The 19,833-nt window shown below is 51.5% G+C and overlaps 3 protein-coding genes across 6 annotated transcripts; 1 reads left to right on the top strand and 2 right to left on the bottom strand.

The window, feature by feature from the left end:
* Positions 1–1,138: 1,138 nt before the first annotated feature.
* Positions 1,139–4,389, bottom strand: LOC121448258 (ceramide-1-phosphate transfer protein-like). 3 transcript variants are annotated; one of them, XM_041652123.1, is made up of 5 exons: positions 4,109–4,389; positions 3,720–3,921; positions 2,309–2,519; positions 2,042–2,174; positions 1,139–1,864 (listed from the first exon to the last, which is right to left on the bottom strand). In XM_041652123.1, the coding sequence occupies exons 4-5, from the start codon at positions 2,161–2,163 to the stop codon at positions 1,336–1,338; spliced, it is 651 nt and encodes a 216-aa protein (XP_041508057.1). In that variant the 5' UTR covers positions 2,164–2,174; positions 2,309–2,519; positions 3,720–3,921; positions 4,109–4,389; the 3' UTR covers positions 1,139–1,335. The 3 variants fall into 3 exon arrangements, with proteins under 3 accessions (XP_041508057.1, XP_041508056.1, XP_041508055.1); XM_041652122.1 differs by lacking the exon at positions 2,309–2,519 and having other exon boundaries at positions 4,109–4,388; XM_041652121.1 differs by lacking the exons at positions 2,309–2,519; positions 3,720–3,921 and having other exon boundaries at positions 4,109–4,387.
* A 93-nt stretch (positions 4,390–4,482) lies between these two features.
* On the top strand, positions 4,483–16,378 carry LOC121448049 (integrator complex subunit 11). Its single transcript, XM_041651656.1, has 17 exons — positions 4,483–4,611; positions 6,995–7,092; positions 7,533–7,606; positions 9,719–9,947; positions 12,732–12,830; positions 12,907–12,941; positions 13,249–13,387; positions 13,798–13,862; positions 14,334–14,523; positions 14,677–14,760; positions 14,970–15,059; positions 15,144–15,306; positions 15,394–15,501; positions 15,584–15,645; positions 15,717–15,859; positions 15,929–16,058; positions 16,146–16,378. Exons 1-17 carry the CDS (start codon positions 4,584–4,586, stop codon positions 16,209–16,211), a joined length of 1,803 nt encoding a protein of 600 aa, XP_041507590.1. The 5' UTR covers positions 4,483–4,583; the 3' UTR covers positions 16,212–16,378.
* A 7-nt stretch (positions 16,379–16,385) lies between these two features.
* On the bottom strand, positions 16,386–19,692 carry LOC121448050 (tRNA pseudouridine synthase-like 1). 2 transcript variants are annotated; one of them, XM_041651657.1, is made up of 8 exons: positions 19,184–19,692; positions 18,988–19,045; positions 18,720–18,907; positions 18,412–18,561; positions 18,163–18,333; positions 17,198–17,252; positions 16,967–17,129; positions 16,386–16,705 (listed from the first exon to the last, which is right to left on the bottom strand). In XM_041651657.1, exons 1-8 carry the CDS (start codon positions 19,258–19,260, stop codon positions 16,692–16,694), a joined length of 876 nt encoding a protein of 291 aa, XP_041507591.1. In that variant the 5' UTR covers positions 19,261–19,692; the 3' UTR covers positions 16,386–16,691. The 2 variants fall into 2 exon arrangements, with proteins under 2 accessions (XP_041507591.1, XP_041507592.1); XM_041651658.1 differs by lacking the exon at positions 16,967–17,129 and having other exon boundaries at positions 16,387–16,705; positions 17,130–17,252.
* Positions 19,693–19,833: the final 141 nt, after the last annotated feature.

The raw sequence follows: 19,833 nt of genomic DNA, 5'->3' as shown, positions 1-19,833 counted from the left end.
TTTCTCAGTCTAGCCCCTCAAGGTGAATGACCCAAGTGTTTCTGTTCTTGCCTGTAAAATGGAGATAATACAGATCTCAGCGTATGTGTGTGATCAAGCTATGATACACCAAGGACAAATGCATGGCAGTTTCTGTGGTTCTGGCTGCTGGCTAGACATGTTCCATGCTTTCCTGGTTCACATTGCCCTTTGAGCCCTCAGTCCATCTGGTCCCTAGGGTTAACTCCCTCCCCACCCGTATGGGTAGGTACTTTTAGGTTCTTCCCCATGTAATCAGGCACCTGGCACACCTGTGACCCATCCTAGAATGCCATACCCAATCATGTAGGTGTAATTTATTTATGTTGTAAGTACTACATATATCATAGTTCTTGAGGAAAGGGATAGGTACTAAAGTTTGCATTTATAGACTTCACCTACACTGGGGACACTATCCTAGGGTTTAACATTAAGACCCAGTGGGAGAGAGAGGTTAGGGTATTATGCACTGGGTGTCAACCATGCTGGGTATGGCCATCTGTCAGCTAGACAAGGGGGCCTAGCCCCTTCTACAAGTCATGTCCTATCTAAGTCACCTGAGTACCATGGTGACGGGAGCAGCAAGCTGGCTAGAGAGCGGTGTGGTTTGGCCAATTTGTACTGACATTTTATTTTAGAGTCTTGGGGGAGGCCACCTTCTGAAGGCTGATACTTATTGCAGAAGCTGTGAAGCAGGCTGCACTGACAGGAGCACGCTTTCCTGGGGAAGTCTCAGCTAGCAGTTTAAATTGTTTCCATGTCCAAGGAGACAAGGGCCTGTTTAATACGCAGAGAGGCTAACAAGGAGGCAGGTGAACGGCAAGGAAAGGGGTCTTTGGTATTCACGTCACTGCCAAAGGAGCCTCATCTTACCCAAGGACAGCTTCTGGAATATGAAGGGGACCCAGGCATGCAGGCCCAGGGCTGTGTGTCTGGCATGAATGCCATGTCTTAGGTAGGATACGCACCAGTCGGGCATATTGACTGTGGGGGAGACAGAACCTCCAAATCCCACACATAGGAGGTAGAACACGGCCCTCCTCCCCCATCATCTCCATGGGTCATCCAACTTCAATGAGGCCTGACTGAACACACACATAACTGAAGCAGAGGACGAAAATGGAGTTCAATGGTCTTGTCCTGGACCAAGAGCACAGCTACCACCCACCTCATTTGGCTCAGCTGCCGCTGCCTTTCTCTTCACAGCCCGTGGCCCTCGACAAGCCCAGCTTTCAGGGGGATAGCAGCATCCAGAAAGCACTGCTGTGGGAGAGGCCCCAGGTTGCCCAAGCCCAGTTCTGAGTAGGGGAAGCACCCTTAGGGCAGGTCTAGCAGGGAGTGCTCAGCGTAGAGCTTCTGGGAGATGTCATACACATTCTCAATGAAGGGTAGGGCCTCTCCCAGCATCTCCACTGCTTGCTCAGAGGAGCCCACATTCATGGCCTCGAGGAAGACCTTGCGTGTGGGCAGGGCGCAGAAAGCCACAGTGACAGCTTGACGTACGATCCACGAGTGATAGGCAGCCAATGTGGTGTTATAGGCATCACTGCAGAGTGTGGAGGTACGAGCATCATCGGGGCTGGTGCGCAGGCCTTCGAGGAACAGCTGCAGCCAGCGCAGAGCACGGTGCAGGCGCAGCACAGTCCGGCAGCCCGAGTTAGGGTATCGGGGCCGTGAGCGGCGATCTATGTCTACCAGCTTGTTGCCCACCTCGTAGGCGACCATGGACTGTAAGCTGGTGTAGTGCTCACACTGTGGGCTGTTCCTCAGACCTTCCATTATCTGCAGCTTTGAGACCACGTCCTTGGAGATGAATGAGAAGACGGCACCCAGGTTGTTCAGAAACCTGTGCAAGGAAGTATAAGTGTGAGGCCCTACCTAGAGGGCCAGCCAGCCTGTAGTACAGGAGACCTTACCTTGGATGTGTCTGGAGGCCGGGGCAGGAAGGCTATGGAAACTGTCTGCTAACTGTGCCCACGTCCCTGTGCCCTGTGGGATGCAGGGGTTCCACGTGGAAACGCACCTGACTAGCCCCTTCCAGCTGGTGATGTAATGGTCCAGCAGCACTTGTCCATCTTCAGTAAGACACTGCTTGAAGCTGACCAGGACGACTTTGAGGTTGAAATCTGACTCTGGGTCACCCATCTTCTATTGAGCTGAAATAGTTTTACACAGAATGTGTAGTCATCATGCTGGCTTATCTCAGCGTGGCTCATTTTCTCAAGAAGGGGTTGGGAAGACTTGAAAGAAGTGAGGTGCTGAAACGGCTTGCTGAGAATCACCCCTTTACCTGAGTGCCTTCCTCAGGAGCTGAAAGCTCTCCTGTAAGCCAATCTGACCTTGTTGTGCCCTTGATGGATCCTGTACCCACAGATCTTGACATAGCTGTTCTTTGCCCTTCAGCTAGTAATTTGGTCAGTTCCTGACCTGAGACTCCATGGCCACACTGTTTGCAGCTCCTACTGCTTCTTGCTTTTCTGTTTCTTCTCTTCCTAGAGCACCTGTTCCACACATTAGAGGAATGTTTCCAAAAGGTAGGCATAGTCCTCCTGGCCACACCTGGACTTCACCATATCAGGGCAGCATTCTGATGGGAAGTTGTACCAAAACAAAAACTGGGACTCCAAAAAAGCAAGCGATTCTTCCCCGTGGAGAGTGGGAAGGGTGACTGAACAGGGCTTTCCCTTCCTTGATCAAGGTTTTAGTCCCCAAATTAAAGTGGAGGCTGTGGGCTGGCATCTGCTAGACAGACAGATGGACGCTCCTGCTCTTGAAATGGTATGCAATCCCTAAACAACAGGGTAGCTCAGGCAAAGGTCTTACCACACCTGAGGATTGCTCTCAGTCCTCCCACCAGCTTCAGAGAACATTCTGAAAGGGATCCAGGACAGAGGCCTTAAGGTAAGGCGGGGCTCTGGATTCTGCAGGCATTTTTATAGTCACCCCACAAACATTATAGTTCCCACATTTATCTTCAGGTGTGGGGACTGAGCTTAAGAGCTTCTTGTATGCTGGGCAGGGAATAACCTAAGCAAGCAAGCCTTTAACTTTCTTTTTTTAATCTTTTATTTTATTTTAGCCTGGCTGTCCTGGACCTCACTGTGTAGATCAGGCTGGCCTTGAATCCAGATCTGCCTGCTTCTGCCTCCCAAGTGCTGGGATTAAAAGCATGTGTTACCACACCTGACTAGGCCTTTAACTTTCAATCTTCCTGCTTCCTGAGTAGCTAGAACTACAAGCCTGTGCCCCATGCTCCTTTTGTGCTCATACTTTGAATGGATAACTCCAAGCATCCACCCTCCACCTTCCCTCGTACCCTAAGAACCTTGTCTTGGTGTCCAGGACCAGCCCTGTGAGACATGGTCGCATCTCACCTACGTCCTGCATGAATACTCACCACCAGTTCTGGCGGTTCCTGTGTCTCTTAGTGCTGGATCCCTGTCCTAACCGCTGTACCATCAGCCCCCCACTCCCCGCAAACAAAACAAAGCAAAAAACTCCCATCCTTATCAGGGGTATCTGTGTGCAAGTTTTGTTTTTTTTTTCCTTCACAGTCCTATGACTCAGTCCTTCAGTTCTGGGAATGTGGTCTGCATGTCTCCCGGTCCATGAGCGAGGCTGTCAGAGCGGTGATATGGCCCCATGGGTTGGACTGGATGCCCGGCACAAGTTCCAGACCCTGAGCCCGGAAATGGACTCACCTTGTGTTCAGGTGTCAGGGACAGCCTTAGAAAGATGGCGACAGCCAGAGTCTTGCCACACACTCCTCTCTTAGCGTCTGCACTGCCCACTGAGCAGACAGTCTCTGAGGCGCCCTACAGTTCATCTCTTGGTCATCTAACAATCCTACAGCCAGGCCTTCTTGCCCAGAGCCTATATCAGAAGCCAGGTAGCCCCTTAGAGCTGTCCGTGGTACATTGGAAAGAACAGGAAGGGAGGGAGACTCATCAGTTTCCGGAAGGTGAAGCAGGGCACATCTAAGCTAGACAGGGTGGATAGCCCGGCTGGAGGCCCCATAAACAAGCACACAGCAAACACACCCAGGAGTAGTAGGGAGCTAGGGCCGTTCAGAGAGGCCCGCAAATCTCACCTGGGTCGGGTTCCTGTGGCGGGGGACCGAGGCCGGTGATGGAAAGGGTTGACGAAAGCTACAATGAGGCTGCTGTGGGAGCCAAGTCTTTGAGCGTCCCTTCCGGCTGTCTATGGAGATGCACTCCGCGGCCTGGATCTTGTCAGGTAGGCGTCCCCATGCTTGTCCCACGCCCGCAGCCTGTTAGGAGGCAGCTCGAAGACTGCGGTTGGGCACAAGTCCTGAGTTGCAGCCCCAGGGGCTCAGCCCCTACCCCGCCCTTCGCTGCCGCGCCATCCCAATTGGTTGCTGGTCGTCCAATTAGAACCCGACGGACCGGCCCGCGTTTCCGGCGCGAGGACAGGAAGTCGGCGTCTTGGCGGTTGCACCTGCGCAGTGTGAGTGTGGGAGTCTCGGCTGCCTGTTGTGGACGCCGAGCCGCGCTCGCGGAGCTCTAAGGCCTCCCTGCGGGCGGTGCACGCGGGCTGTGGGAACGATGCCTGAAATAAGAGTCACGCCCTTGGGTGAGTCCAGGTCTGATCGTTTTCTGCGGCGTCCGGCGAGTCGGGCCGGTCCCCACATAGCAGTCTAGCAATACAGCCAGCCATCAGCCCTCCATCAGCTGTGCGCCCAATGTCTGCCTGTCTCGGGGTTGGAGAGATGGGGTTGATTCCTGGTCCTAGGGTCCGATATTAATTACGGAGGCCCAGCTTCTGACTTAGGCTTCTAGCGGCGAGACGTAAAGGAGACCCTGAAGCTCAAGGTGGCTGTGAGGTGAAATGGGTCTCGGGCAGGCATTGATTGCCTTTGTATTTAGCTTGTCAGTGGTGTTAAATTCAGCCCCAGAACTCGTCCGGAGATTTTTCTGTTCTGCGTGTGTATTGCTGCTTCAAGACTCCTGCGCTCGGGCTTCTTCTCACTTTTGATTTTCTTTTCACCTCTCCTACCTGCTTATGGTGCCCAGGTTGCTTGCTATCACCCTTCAGTTCAGTCTTTGTGTCTGGTTTATCCCGAATTTTAGAAAGTATGTTTGTTCATCGTAGAAAATAAAAACCTAGGCTCCTAAAAGTCTTAACAGCAACGTATGATGTGTAAGAGGAAACAACCATTTGAAATCTGGGATTCCAGAACCTCCCTGAATGTCCCTGGGCTTTTCTTTATGCATGTGTTGCCAGGGTGCTGGAAGCACCTGCTCATTCTATGATCCATATCCCTAGGTCATCTTGGTTAGAACTTCGTCTCCCCAATTCGCTGCATCATTAGGACCTCATCAGGACCAACGTCTCATCCTGACTACCCCATCCCATCTAAGTACTAACTAGATTACATGATCAGACAAGATCAAGCATATTCATAGACCCGGCTCCCTGACTCCTGCCCCCCACTGGGAAATTTTTATTTTGTTTCCTGCCACAGTTAAGACATTTTTGGCATAGTTGTTTAATCTCCACCTAAAATACTCCATGCTTAATTGCCTCGTTCCCCTAGGATGTAAGTCTGCACTGTGCAGAGATGTACGGACAAGGTAATATCCGTTGTTTTCTTCTCAGTTTTGTCTCTTCCGATGCCTGACATCTCTGCAGTATAGGCGTCTGTTCTTTCCTGGAATCATAAGTCGCTTTGGGAAGAACATTTGCCAATGCCCAAGAACCGGGCTTTATAATTCCAAAAAGCATATTCTGGCAGCATTCTTTGTGTGACTGTGGATTCCTGTGGTGTCAGGTTTTCCCTGTAAGGGGGCAGCCATTCCCCTGCTATAAATGTTTCAAGGGCCTCAGGGCCTAGGACAACTTCAGGGCTGGAGGTATTAAGGGGAGGGACCCTAAGATCTTTCCCTCAGCAGGGCGGTGGTGGCGCACGCCTTTAATCACAGCACTCGGGAGGCAGAGACAGGCGGATCTCTCTGAGTTTGACACCAACCTGGTCTATAAGAGCTAGTTCCAGGACAGGCTCCAAAGCTACAGAGAAACCCTGTCTTGGAGGTGGGGGGGGGGGGAGATCTTTCCCTCAGGGGTTACACATCTTGAAGAGGTAGGAATGGGCCTGCAGGAGAACCTGAGACCAACTCCTCCCCAGCCTCATTGTGGCTGGCTACAAAAGGAAAACAGACTGGACCATGGCTGATGTTTGTGGTACTGATAGTGCTTGGTGCCTGAAGTCTGCAGATGGAGACTCTAGGATCCAAGATGGGAACAAGACTATTGGTTGTTCTCAGACCCCTATTGAGACTTGGATCTTATCTTTCCTTATGAACCCAGATTCGAGGGAGATAACAACTAAGTGGGGGAGATAGCTGTGTCCAGTGTGGTCAGGATCGTGGGCTGAATGGTTGGGAAGGTTACTTAGTCATCAAGACCATGGGAGGAACTCCCATTGAGGCTGAGCTAGGGGATCAGTGGTGTGGGGCCTATGCTACCCACTGACTAAAGTGGGCTGTCTGTGCCGGGGCCAGTTATTGGTCAGAGTCATGATTCTTTATGACTGGACTGAGGCCCTATGGGTATGGCCCCATGCAACACTAAAACTCAGGATCCAGGCCTCAGCCTCTTCAGGAAGAAATGCAAGAGAAGAAAGTCTCATTGATTTGCAGCCTGGACTAAGGTCTGGGGAAACAGCGGTGATATTCCGCAGAGTAGTGGCTGCTTCTGTTCAGTGTTGGGGACCACAGCCAGTGCTTACTGTTCTGCTAGTGGTTTGTTAGAGCTTTGAGCTGTGCAGAAAAGTGTGGTGAAGGGAGTATCTCCCCACTGTACGGTCCCCGTACCTGCGTGAGAAAGGGCCTGTTTCCATGTATCTAGGGCCTGCAGAGTTCAGTTGGGGTCAGTCCTTTCAATAGTGTGGGAAGGAAACTTGGGGAAAAAGAGAGAGGGACATTGGCCTTGTCTCTCACCTGCCCTTCTTGAGCAGGGGCTGGCCAGGATGTGGGCCGCAGCTGCATCTTGGTCTCCATTTCCGGCAAGAATGTCATGTTGGACTGTGGGATGCACATGGGCTACAATGATGATGTGAGTACTTTGGGGGGTTCGGAGGGCAGCAAGGGCCACAACCTACTTTCTAGTCATGTTCTAGCTAGCCGTGTGACTCCTGGGACCTTAGAGTGGGGACAAATGGAGCAGGTGGGCAGTGGGGGCATTGCTGGACAGATATACCTATGCTGGGTGGGGACAGGTGACCCTGTCACATGATGCTTGAAAAGTAGGGCCAGCTGAGTTGAGCCTCTTGAGGTTCCTCGAGGCTGGTGATGATTGGACCTTTTGGGCTTAACTACTTGCTATTTGTTTGTGAGGTCATCTAGTAGCTTGACCTTTCCACAAGGTTACAAATAGCCAGTAGTAAACCCACTGATGTAAGGGTTTGCTGGGGTCACTCCCTGGGGTGCATCACTCCTGCTTTGTGGAGACCCTGGGTAGCCTGCTGTGTTCCAACTCTTCTCTTGTCTCATCAGAGGCGATTCCCAGACTTTTCCTACATCACCCAGAGTGGCCGGCTGACTGACTTTCTAGACTGCGTAATCATCAGGTAGGTTCTTCAGGATTGTGATGTCCTTCCTTATACCCTATTGTAGAGGCTAATAGCCAAGCTGCACTGTGGCTCACTCTGCAAAGTGGCCGTTATTGCCTCAGAGCCAGGAAGATGATTGTGTATGCAGTCTGTGCCCTTGAGTCTCATGATTAAAGCCTAGGAAGTACAGACCTAGCCAGGGTAGCCAGTGCCAAGATGCGCCCTTCACCTTCCAAGTGTGGGGCCTAGAAGACCCCATGAGACTTTTTCCCAGCAGCACCCGGCAGCCGTGATCACACCCTCTCACTAGTTCCTCCCGTTTGACTAGCTAAGTACATGTGCTATATTTCTGCTCTGCTCCCCTTCCAGCCTCTAACTCTGGTTTCCCAAGCTTTGTTTTCTCTTGTTTCTTTTGCTGTCACAAGAGTGCTAATTCCTGTTGCTTACTGTCTGTTACTGATGTCCTAGCCCCTGATTGCTACTACCTCTTTCTGGTAGAGCTAGCAAGGGTAGACATCTTTCTATCCTCCTTGGCTCCCATATTCATGTCTGTCCAGATGACTGCCAGGTGCTCCCGGGCCCATCCCTTCCGCAGTCCCTGTTGTCACTCATAGTCGAGTGGGCCCTCTGACTGTAGTGCTTCCCTCTCAACACCCACCCTGCAGCCATTAGCCAGGGTGTCCTTTGGCCTACGGCAGCCTGACTTGGTAAGCTGTGTCCTGGTAACTCAGGCTCTAGTGTTTGGTCCCTTCTAGACATGGATCACTCACTACCTGCCTGCTTTGGGTTGACGGGCCCACTCTTTCTGGAAGGGTATTCCCAGGCTTTGCCCTGAGCTGACTCAGTTCTCTCTTGCCTCCACTTGGACAGATAGTGGCCCTTATCCTAGTGTGGTATTTACTGGCCTGCCTTTTATTTACTTACCAACTTGTCACTGTCTGATTCAGATGGTGTGTTTGTGTATGTATTTATAGGAGGCTAGAGACAATCTCACGTGTTATTTCCCCCTGTGGTTTTGTTTTTTGTTTTTTCTTCTTTTCTTTTTCCAAGACAGGGTTTTTCTGTGTGTCAGCCCTAATTGTCCTGGAACTCTCTATGTAGACAGGCTGGCTTCAAACTCAGAGATCTGCCTTTCTCTGCCTCCTGGGTTCTGGGATTAAAGGTGTGCACCACCATGCCTGGCTAGCCCTTGTGGGGTTTGTTTGTTTGTTTGTTTGTTTTTTTGAGATAATCTCTCTTACTAGACCTGAGTTCACTAATTAGGCCAGGATTGCTGCCAGCAAGCCCTAGGGATGTACCTGCCTTCACCTCCTCAGCACTGGTAGTGTAAGCACATGTGCTTTTTATATGGGTGCTAGGAATCAAACTCAGGTCCTTTGTTTATGAGGCAGACACTTTACCAACTGAGTGATCTCCCAACCCTTTGTTATTGTTTGTTTCAATTGCCAACACCTGATTGATTTATTTATTTAAGATTTGTTTTCAAGTTGGTCTCACTAGCTCCAGCTGTCCCAGATCTCACTATGTAGGCCAGGCTGGCCTCAAACTGAGAGCTCTCCCAAGTGTTAGGATTAAAGGCCTGTACCACCACTGCCTGGCTGCTTTGTTTTTGTTTTTGAGACAGGGTTTCTCTGTATAGCATTGGCTGCCCTGGGACTTGCTGTGTAGACCAGGCTGGGCTCAAACTCACAGAGATCTGCCTGCCTCTGCCTCCTGAGTTCTGGGATTAAAGGTGTGCACCACCACTACCTGACTGCTTTTTTTTTTTGTTGTTGTTTTAAGGCAGAGTCTCCTGTAGCAGAGGCTGGCTTGAACTCCTACTGCTGCCTACACTTCCCAATGCTCAGATTACATACATGTGCACCATGCCTATTCCGATTCAGGTTTAATTACTAATTTTCATATTGCTTTGCTGGGTGTTTAGACTGCTCATTTGGGACACTGTAGATTTTGTGCTTTATTCATTTCTGACTCTTGTACTTACGATAGTGATCTATATGATAGTGATATATATCTTAGATCTTATGATAGCGATCTATGTTAGGTCAATGAGTGGACCATGAGCACAGGGCTGAGAAGTGGGCTGGCTGGGAGAGCGGCTCCAGGCTGACTAGTGTCGCATTCCCCCAGCCATTTCCATCTGGACCACTGTGGGGCACTCCCTTACTTCAGTGAGATGGTGGGCTATGATGGGCCCATCTATATGACCCACCCCACCCAGGCCATCTGCCCCATCCTGTTGGAAGACTACCGCAAGATCGCAGTGGACAAGAAGGGCGAGGCAAATTTCTTCACTTCTCAGATGATCAAAGATTGTATGAAGAAGGTGGTAGCCGTTCACCTGCACCAGACGGTTCAGGTCAGGATCCTTAGCCCTTTCTCCATGTAGTCTGAAAGGCCGTAGGGCCTTGGTCCCAGGCCACCTCAACTCACTGTTCTGTCACCAAGACACAGCAATGGGCGAGTGTCTAGCCATATATGTGGTGTGTCTGTATGTCTGTGCACAGAGCTATGTGATCAAGGCTTTTTCCCACCTGGCTCTGCCCAAGCAATGTTCCATAAGCCAGCCTGTCCTCTCCCCTCCCAAGGGGGGGATCTGAGGTGTATGCAGCTCGTTGGATATCTTGGCCTGTCATTTGATAAGGAGGCAGAGACAGGACAAGATGGACCTGTCTGAGTACCCAGTACCAGACGGTAATATATGTATGGGTCAAGTGACTGGTTGACTGGTTTAATTTAGCAAAATTCTCCAGAAATTGTGGATTTGTCTGTTTCTTATTAGAATTTTTGTTTGCTTTATATGTTACCATCCATCCTTTTTTTTGAGACAGGGTTTCTCTGTAGCTTTGGAGCCTGTCCTGGAACTCACTTTGTAGACCAGGCTGACCTCAAACTCACAGAGATCCCCCTGTCTCTGGAGTGCTCAGATTAAAGGTATGTGCCGCCATTGCCTGGCTGCCTGTTTTCTTAATACAACCCAGGAGTGGCACTACCCATAGTGGGCTGACCCATCCCACTTCAGTCATTAGTCAAGTGCATGGTGGGGTTAGAGAGAAGGCTCAGTGTAAGAGAGCACTGGCTGATCTTCCACAGAACCTGGGTTTGATTCCCAGCACCCACATGGTTTTTTGAAACAGGGTTTCAGATGACTAGCTCAGGTCAAGTTGACAAAAAAATGCAACCAGGATATTAGGTGGGGAAGCAGATAGGTAGGTAGATAAACTTTTTAATAGAGTTTTTATTATGGGGGGCTGTTGATGGAGCTGCGGGCTGCGTTCCTGCCACCCGCCTGGCTAGCTGCATGTTGCTGAGGGCCAGGCAGCTTCACCTTTGGAAGGCTGGCCAGCTGGAATTTTAGAAACTGGGTTCTGTTCTTTCATCCATCTGGGATTTCTGTGTTTTTTTGTTTTTGTTTGTCTGTTTGTTCTTTGATACAGGGTGTCTCTATGTAGTCCTGTCTTGGAACTCTCTCTGTAGACCGGTAATGTGTGAACACACAGAGGTAAATAAAACTGATGTATTAACTCACAAAATACAGAGAAAGGCTAAAACCGCCGCTGATCCCATGCTGTCTCTACACCGTTCCCGGTCTCCCCTCATGCCAAACAAGAGCCAGAGCAAGAGAGCAAGCAGCCTCTTCCAGCTTGTCAGCTCCCACATGCCCTGAGGGCCGGTACCCCAAAAACACTGGCTGGAAGTTAGAGATGTGCTATCTATCCCTGTCTCCCGAGTGCTGGGATTAAAGTGTGAGTCTCTAATTCCAGCAACTATTGACTCCCATTTACACTGTTGGTGGGGGAGTTTAAAGACTCTTCCAAGCTTGTCTTCTTTTAGAATGTGATCCTTCATTACCTCCTGTTTACCCCTCGAGGCTCTGAGCCTGCTCATCTTTCCTGGAGCAAATGTTTCAATCTGGAGGGAATGTTCAGAACGTGCCCTCCAACATAGCCCCCTTTCTTCTGCTTCCTGTGGTCTTGTCTTCCCTGAAGCTCTTCCATGATCATTTTTCATGAGATGCAGAGTTCCAGGATGATAGTTATCTTACCCGTATCATTTGGGATACTCTCTGCTCCTTTTGTTTAGGCTGCTTTCCCTTGGCCTTGGCAGGTTGTGCTGTGATGGACCTTGGTCAGTCTACTCTTCAGCCACCCTGCAGTTTATGCTGTGACATTTCATGGTTTTACTGCCTCTTCCACAAATACAAAAAAGACACTCCCCACCAGCTTTGAAATGCAGGACAAACTGAGTCCACTTTCTGGCATAGTACAGGAGCTTGATATCTGATTCTTGCTGCCTATGTTCCTGGGCTCTGAGTAACTTAACTTTAGATCTTTTCACTGTAATCTTCCGTTGCCCTCTTTGTGTTATGCTTCATACTGGATTAAAAAAAAAAATGTTTTCTTGAAGCAGTCTCACTGCACAGCCCAGGCTGACTTCAAACTCTCCATCCTCCTGCTTCAGCCTTCCAAGAACTCAAGAACTGAGATAACAATAGTATGCAACCATGTGCAGTTCCTCAACATTTTAGTCATTTATTCTCTTGACTTTATTCACTGTTTTAAATCCTATTTCAGTTCTTTTCTTTCTTTGAGGTAGGACTTTGCTGTGTAGTCCAGACTGGCCTTGAACTCATACTATCCTGCCTAGCTTTCAGAGTGCTGGGATTACGGGCTTGTACCACAATACCCATCTCGACCTATTGAATTTTTTTTGTTGGTTTTTTTTTTTTGTTGTTGTTGTTTTGTTTTTTAAGACAGGGTTCCTCTGTGTAGCACTGGCTGTCCTGGAACTCGCTTTGTAGACTAGGCTGGCCATGATCTACCTGCCTCTGCTTCCCAAGTGCTGGTATTAAAGGTGTGCATACCTACTGAATTAATTTGGGTTACTGTAGTTCCTAGTTTTAGAATTTCTTTTTTGTAGTGTTTGTGGCTTTATCTATACTTAGTCTAGTTGAGGAGTGGCTTCTAGATCCTTACTTACCTGGTTTTGTTTTTACTGTGCTACCACCCCTAGGAGTAGTTGCTTTTGGTTAAGCCCCAGACTTCTTGTGAGAACCTGGAATGGACTGATAGGCTTAAGGTAATCATCTACTTCCTGCTTCCTCCCTGCCTTGCAGGCCTGAGACCATTTTTTTCTTCTGCAGGTGGATGATGAACTGGAAATCAAAGCATACTATGCAGGCCATGTACTGGGGGCAGCCATGTTCCAGATTAAAGTGGGCTCAGAGTCTGTGGTCTACACGGTCAGTGCAAGTACTTGGCTTGAGTGTAGCTGCTGGGGTAGAAAGACACCTTCCTCATTGTCATTTTCTTTGCCAGGGTGATTATAACATGACCCCAGACCGGCATTTGGGGTGAGTAGGCCTGTCTTTCACCCCGTGGGAACTTCCTGGAATCTAAGAGGCATCATAGTGGGCATTTAAATGCTCAGCACTTCCGTGGTCCTCCCATGCATTATGGAAGTACCTGTGGAAGTCTGGGCTAGAGGCTCTTTTCTCCTGTTGTCTCCCTAAGAGTATGCCGTCACGATGTTTGACGGGCCGTGTAGAAGGCTCATGTCACGGTGATCTAGAGATGTGCTGTGTTGGGGCTACAGTCCACTTTGCTCCCAATTCTGCAGCCATGAGCAACCCACTATGCCTATTTCTATCTCTGTTGTAGGGCTGCATGGATTGACAAGTGTCGCCCCAACTTGCTAATCACAGAATCCACGTATGCCACAACTATCCGGGATTCCAAACGCTGCAGAGAGCGAGATTTCCTGAAGAAAGTTCATGAGACTGTGGAGCGTGGTGGGAAGGTACTGACTATAGCCGACTCTGGGTGTGTGCCTGCTCTGGCCACACAGTATGGTCTCCAGCAGGCTTTACTGCTCTCCGTGTGGTCAGGGTCTCTGGGTGTGGGGGTTACTCTTTATTTGGTGCTGAGATGACAGATTCCAGAGTCTTCTATTCCCTCATGTTTGTATCCCATGAACGGCTGTTCAGGAGCCTCTCATAGTTCCTGCTGTCTCTACGTGTGGCGTGTGTGTGTGTGTAAAACCCTGTAGTTCTTAAATGTCTGGCTATCCCTTTGCAGTAATGCTATCTGAACGCTGTCATTCAGCCTGCCAGCAAGGGTGTATATAGTGAACATCTTGCTACTTGCTGTGTTCAGGGAAGGGTAATGTGGCCAGTGGCTCCCACCTGAATCAGCCTCACCTGCCCTCAGGTGCTGATCCCTGTGTTTGCACTGGGCCGGGCACAAGAGCTGTGCATCCTGCTGGAGACCTTCTGGTAGGTACAAACAGGAATATTCCAGGGTGGGCAGGAAGGCATGGAACAGGCTCTGCATAGACGATTCCTCTTACTGCCAGGCACAGTGGAACTGTGGAGAAGTCAAGGCAGCAGTGACTACCACTGGGTACTGTATGTCCAGGATACAGTACTGTTTGCCCTGCTGTCCTGGGCGGAACTGTGCATGTACTGGGACATCACATTTGAACCATTAGCTGTGGGCTGTATTTGTCACTGGATGGACTACTGATCTCCTTACATGAGCTCTGGGGACCCCTTCCACTCCCATGTTTGTTTTATAGGATATAAGCTGAGAGGTCTGGCCTGGTGGTCATCAGGGTAGAGACAGCACAGGGGACAATGTTCAAGGGACATTGAACTCAGCCCTGGCCATAGCAGTCAAAGGCACAGGGCTACAGGTTGCAGGCTAACTCTGTCCTCCCTGCACTGACTGGGCTGGTGGACACACAGGGAACGCATGAACCTGAAGGTGCCCATCTACTTCTCTACGGGCCTGACAGAGAAGGCCAACCACTACTATAAGCTCTTCATCACCTGGACCAACCAGAAGATACGTAAGACTTTTGTCCAGAGGAACATGTTTGAGTTTAAGCACATCAAAGCCTTTGACCGGACATTTGCTGACAACCCAGGTCCCATGGTAAGGCCCTACCAATGCAGCTTTTCCTCATCTGGCCTTCAAGGATCCCTGCCCGTGGGGTTTCAGGAAAGAGCCCCTTTCCTGAAATAACCTGGTGCTTATTGCAGCCCTGGGAGGAAAGGTCTACTCTTCTGACCCTTGTCAATCCTGCAGGTTGTGTTTGCCACACCTGGGATGCTGCATGCTGGCCAATCTCTGCAGATCTTCCGAAAGTGGGCAGGAAATGAGAAGAACATGGTGAGGGCTTGGAGCCAATTCCCAAAGTGGATGGGGCTTGTCTTAGGGAACTGGAGTACAGAAGGACTGGCCCTTGAACTTTCTGTTTCTTAATCCCATAATGACTTTGCTGCTGCTGTGTTCTACCAGCAGCAGCCCAGACTGAGTATTCAGGTCAGGGGTTGTCCCAAGAGGAAATGTTTATGTTGGGAGGCCACCTCTGCTTTCAGGTCATCATGCCTGGCTACTGTGTGCAAGGCACTGTGGGCCACAAGATCCTTAGTGGGCAACGAAAACTGGAGATGGAAGGGCGTCAGGTGGTGAGTACCTCCCTGTCCTGGGCTCAGCAAGGCTCCCAGGCTTTTACTGCTGCTGCTAACTGCCTGCATCTTGTGACACCACAGCTGGAAGTAAAGATGCAAGTGGAATACATGTCATTCAGTGCCCATGCTGATGCCAAGGGTATCATGCAACTGGTGGGACAAGCAGAGCCAGAGAGTGTGCTGCTGGTGCATGGCGAGGCCAAGAAGATGGAGTTCTTGAGGCAGAAGATTGAGCAGGAATTTCGTAGGCAGCTGGTGGGCAGGGATGGCCTGTGGGATGGTACAGGCAAGGCTGCCAGCCTAGACTGAGACTCTGTATCACTCTCCTCAGGAGTCAGCTGCTACATGCCGGCCAATGGCGAGACAGTGACGCTGCCCACAAGCCCCAGCATTCCTGTAGGCATCTCCCTGGGGCTGCTGAAGCGGGAGATGGTGCAGGGTATGAAGGGGAGACTGGGACACGGGCCGAGGGAGGCAGGTAATTGGTGCTTGTGTTGACTGCAGTATTCCTTTCCTCACAGGACTGCTCCCTGAGGCCAAAAAGCCTCGGCTCTTGCATGGCACACTAATTATGAAAGACAGTGTAAGTGTGTAAAGAGTGATGGGGGGGTAGCATTCATTACTTCCTCTGACTAGCTTGCCCTTGCCCCACAGAGTTTCCGGCTGGTATCCTCAGAGCAAGCCCTCAAAGAGTTGGGCCTGGCTGAGCACCAACTGCGCTTTACCTGTCGTGTGCACCTCCAGGACACACGCAAAGAGCAAGAAACAGCCCTACGTGTGTACAGTCACCTCAAGAGGTGCGCTCTGGCCTTGCCCCCACCCCTACAGGCAGGGTGAGGCAGGGATCTTACTATGCCTCTCTACAGCACCCTCAAGGACCACTGTGTACAGCACCTCCCTGATGGCTCTGTGACTGTGGAGTCCATTCTTATCCAGGCTGCTGCTCACTCGGAGGACCCTGGTACTAAGGTGCTATTGGTCTCCTGGACCTACCAGGTAAGGATGGGTGTCAGTGGTTTGCCTGGGGCCTCACTTCCTTGGCATTAGGTTGTCCGTGGGTAACTGTGCTTCCCTTTCTTCTAGGATGAAGAGCTGGGAAGCTTCCTCACAGCACTGCTCAAGAATGGCCTTCCCCAGGCGCCCAGCTGACCTGCAACCTCAGTAACCCACCACTCTGTCTCCTGTTTGCCCAGCAGAAGGACCAGGACTTTGGCTTTGGGAAGTGGGTGCCCTGAGACCCTGAGACAGATTCTGTCCTAGGGACAAGATCAGAGTCACAGGCTGGCTACAGTAATAAACAGGCCTTTTTTACTCTATGCCTTTTATTCCTACTCCCTTATCCCTAGAGGATGGGGCTCCCAGGAAAACAGAAGCTACTTGGGTGCTTACAGCTGTTTCCTGCCTGGCACCCCATCATTAGTGACAAAGTGATGTCCACGGTGGAAAGACTGGGGAGGTGGGAGCTGCAGAAAGGTAGGCAGGACTACCAGAGCCCCACAGAGCTGTGGGTTAGTCTCTGCTGAGTGCAGTAAACACTGAGTAAGGCTGTCGGTCAGACAGTCTGCTGTGTGGCTCTTCACCTCCACTGAGGGTACAGTCAGCTGGTTTCCACATTGGACCTTATAGGGCTCAGGATGTAGGACCTATAGATAGACCCTCGGTCAGAGCAGAACTCCTACAGTTGCATCCAGAGACCCCACCTGTGGACCACTCAACCCAGGCCACCACGCTTTTTGGTCACTGGTCCCCAACTGAAGTCCTTTCTCCCACTGTCACTGATTTCCCCACTAGGTGCTTGGATTCTCATCTAGTACGGTGCGGGGGGGAGGGGAGGGTCTGACTGCCTCTAAAAGGCCCCTACCCTCAGTGAGGACCTAGGTCTTTCCCATCCCATCCCCTCTTACCGAAATCATCATATAGCACTGACTTCAAGAACAAGCCACGGGCTGGGGCAACTCGAGTCTGATACTTGCCCAAGGGATCTTGACTCTCCAGAATGGCTTTCACCTGTGTAGGTGTCAGGGTCCCTTGCCCCACAGCCACCAGCACAGCTGTCATCCTCCGTACCTGCAGTAGAGCTGAGATGGTCACAGGTGTCTATCTGATGCACCTTGGGAGGGTCTAGTACAGCCTACCTGTCGATACAGGAAAGACTGGCTTTCAAACTCCAGCGTCCAGAACTGCAGCTTCCTAGGAACACAGAGGGCTTTGATGTCCAAGCTACAGGCCAGCCCCAGCCATCCTAGCCCAACATGTGGCCTCAGGCAAGATAAAGATTGAAGTTCTGGTTTAAAGGCTCATCCATCCAGCGTGGGTTCTTGCCTAGTTGACCACCAGTTCCAGAGATCGAGTGGGTATTGCACGACTTTTCCTGGCGTCTATATAAGCAGACAACTATGTAACAGAGTCATCAGCCTGTGCACAGGAGACAGCAATTGCTTTGAGCTTTCCTTCATGTGGAAAGGCCACAGTATGGGTGTGGAGGTAGGACAGGAACCCTGGCCTAGTCCTTCCTCCCCTGGGGGCTGGCATTAGCTGCAGTGTTCTCAAGGTCAGCAGTTGGTTCCCGGTGGGAAGTCCACTAGGCAGTGCTTGGGGCAGAGAACTTATGCAGTCTGTCAAATTGGACTGGAACTACTACTCCAATGAAACCTTTTCAATGACTGCCAAGTCCATCTGCTACAGAGAGCTATGGGCATGGCAGGGTCCTCAGAAAGGCAACATTCTCTACCCTGTGCTCCCCAGCCAGACAGGAAAGCTACTGGTTCATCTCTTAAGTGGCCAGCACCTTCCACCCTCTAGGCCTTATGGATGACCAGTATACCAGTTTAGCATCAGCCTGCTGTTTTTACTGTTTTGTTTTTTTCAAGACAGGGTTTCTCTTTGTAGCTCTGGCTGTCTAGGAACTAGATCTGTAAATGGAGCTGGCCTCTAATTCACAGAGATCAGCCTGCCTTTGCCTCCCAAGTGCTGGGATCAAAGGAGTGCACCACCACCACCCAGGGCATCATCCCATTTTTATGGGATTATTATGAGGTCTAATTTAACCCTGGTGGCCTCTAGACCAGCAGCAGACAATAGTGCAAAGCACACTTCTCACCTGCTCTCCTGGGGGAGGGCAAATAGGCTGGCTGGACCAGAAGACACAGAGACTCTTCGTAGTGTGCGCACGGGATTTGTGGTTGGGCTGCCGGCAGACTGGAAAGCACTGAAATCATGTGTCCCGACGAGGTGCTGGGCAGCCTCCTGCATGGCAGCCACATCCAGGCACCTGCAGAGGCAGATAAGCATTGAGGAGGGCCCAGCCAGATGCTGGTGAACCATTTCTTCCCGTTCTTGGTTCACTCACTTTGTCTGGAGAGCCCAGCATACATTCTGCTCAAACACGGGCAGCTGATCAGGCCAGGAGCAGCCTGTGGCCAGACGGTATAGGTAGGTTCTGGAGGTGGCTGCACGGCGTGCATGGAAGTCATTGGGCACTCGGAAGGCCTTCAGTACGCTGTGGCAAACAAATCTGGCTCATCCCGGGAAATCTCCCACTCACCTCTAAGTTGCCCAGAATACAATGTCGTTCTGGACCTCAGACTTCCTCACAGTGAGGTGTGGGGTACATTAGTAAAGAACAAAGACCAGAACCACACTCAATCCCCGGCTCACCGAATGTCGCGGTGCTTCAGGTGGGTGTTGAGGGCCTGGGTCACGACCTCCGGGGAGTAAGGCGGCAGGCCGGAGCGGCGACAGATGTCCAGGTGCGCCGCGTTGCTCAAGGCATGCACCCCGGCATCAGTGCGGCTGGAGATAGTAAACCTGACGGGCTCAACGGAGTTCAGGCGCTTGGCGGCCTCCTGCAGGGACAGGGTGCGGGCCGGGATTGGGGCTGTCGGCTGCTTCTCCCCCCCATTGTCCCCAAGAAAAAACAGCTCACCTCCAGGAAGTTCTGCACCCCAACAGCGCGATGGTTACCCCTCACGGCCGCGACCCCACTGCGGAGAGATAGAGCAGGGAGTTATCGGTAGCGTCTGCGGGAGCTGTCCCGCCTGGAGTCTCGGCCCCTACGGGCGTCTCGCGAACCCCCTGCGAGCCCGAGTGGAGACACCGGAGGTGATGACAGGGAAACGTACTTGAAGTCCGTGCCCAAATACTGGAAGAACACGAGGTAGCGCGCGCGCACAGGACCCACAGTCCCGCAGGAACCCATGGTGGAGTAGCTGGTGGGCGGGGCGGTTGCACGTGGCCGGCGGTCCGCCCTGCCCCGCCGCGAGGCGCCTGCGCACTCACTCGGCTCACCCCGCCCGGCCTCCGGGACCGAGCAACGGAGGCGGGGCCAAGCTTAGGGAGCGGGTGCGAAGTGCCGTCCTCCGGGCCCGAAGGGGCTCACTGTCCTCTGCCTTACAGGGCGCGGCGACGGGTTGTTTCAGCACGAGTGTCCTCCTTAATTTGTTCACCCCTTCACTCCCGATCTCCCCGCCACCGTCCCGTCCTCCCGGAATGTGTCTGTCTCTGCGTTCTGACCAAGCGCTCCCAAATGTTGTTTTGTAAATTTCCTGAGTTTAACCAAGACAGGGATGCCCGAAGTGAGACAACCGCGCCCTTCCCTTTCTCGCAGCCGGGCCGACCTCTCTGAATCCCAACCGCCGCGGCCGGCCCAGCTGCTTGACCCGGGTGGCTGAGGACAGAGGACGGTGACAGGCAACGGGGTGCAGCGGCGCATTTAGCGACGCTCCCTGGAGGTGACAGCGGGTGGTGCAGGCGGCGGCGGACTTTGGCGACG

This window comes from Microtus oregoni, unplaced genomic scaffold, assembly GCF_018167655.1.
Source record: "Microtus oregoni isolate MIOR12 unplaced genomic scaffold, Mior012 000005F_ref0000423, whole genome shotgun sequence".
Taxonomy (NCBI): Eukaryota; Metazoa; Chordata; class Mammalia; order Rodentia; family Cricetidae; genus Microtus; species Microtus oregoni.
This window is presented reverse-complemented; position numbering and strand designations above follow the sequence as displayed.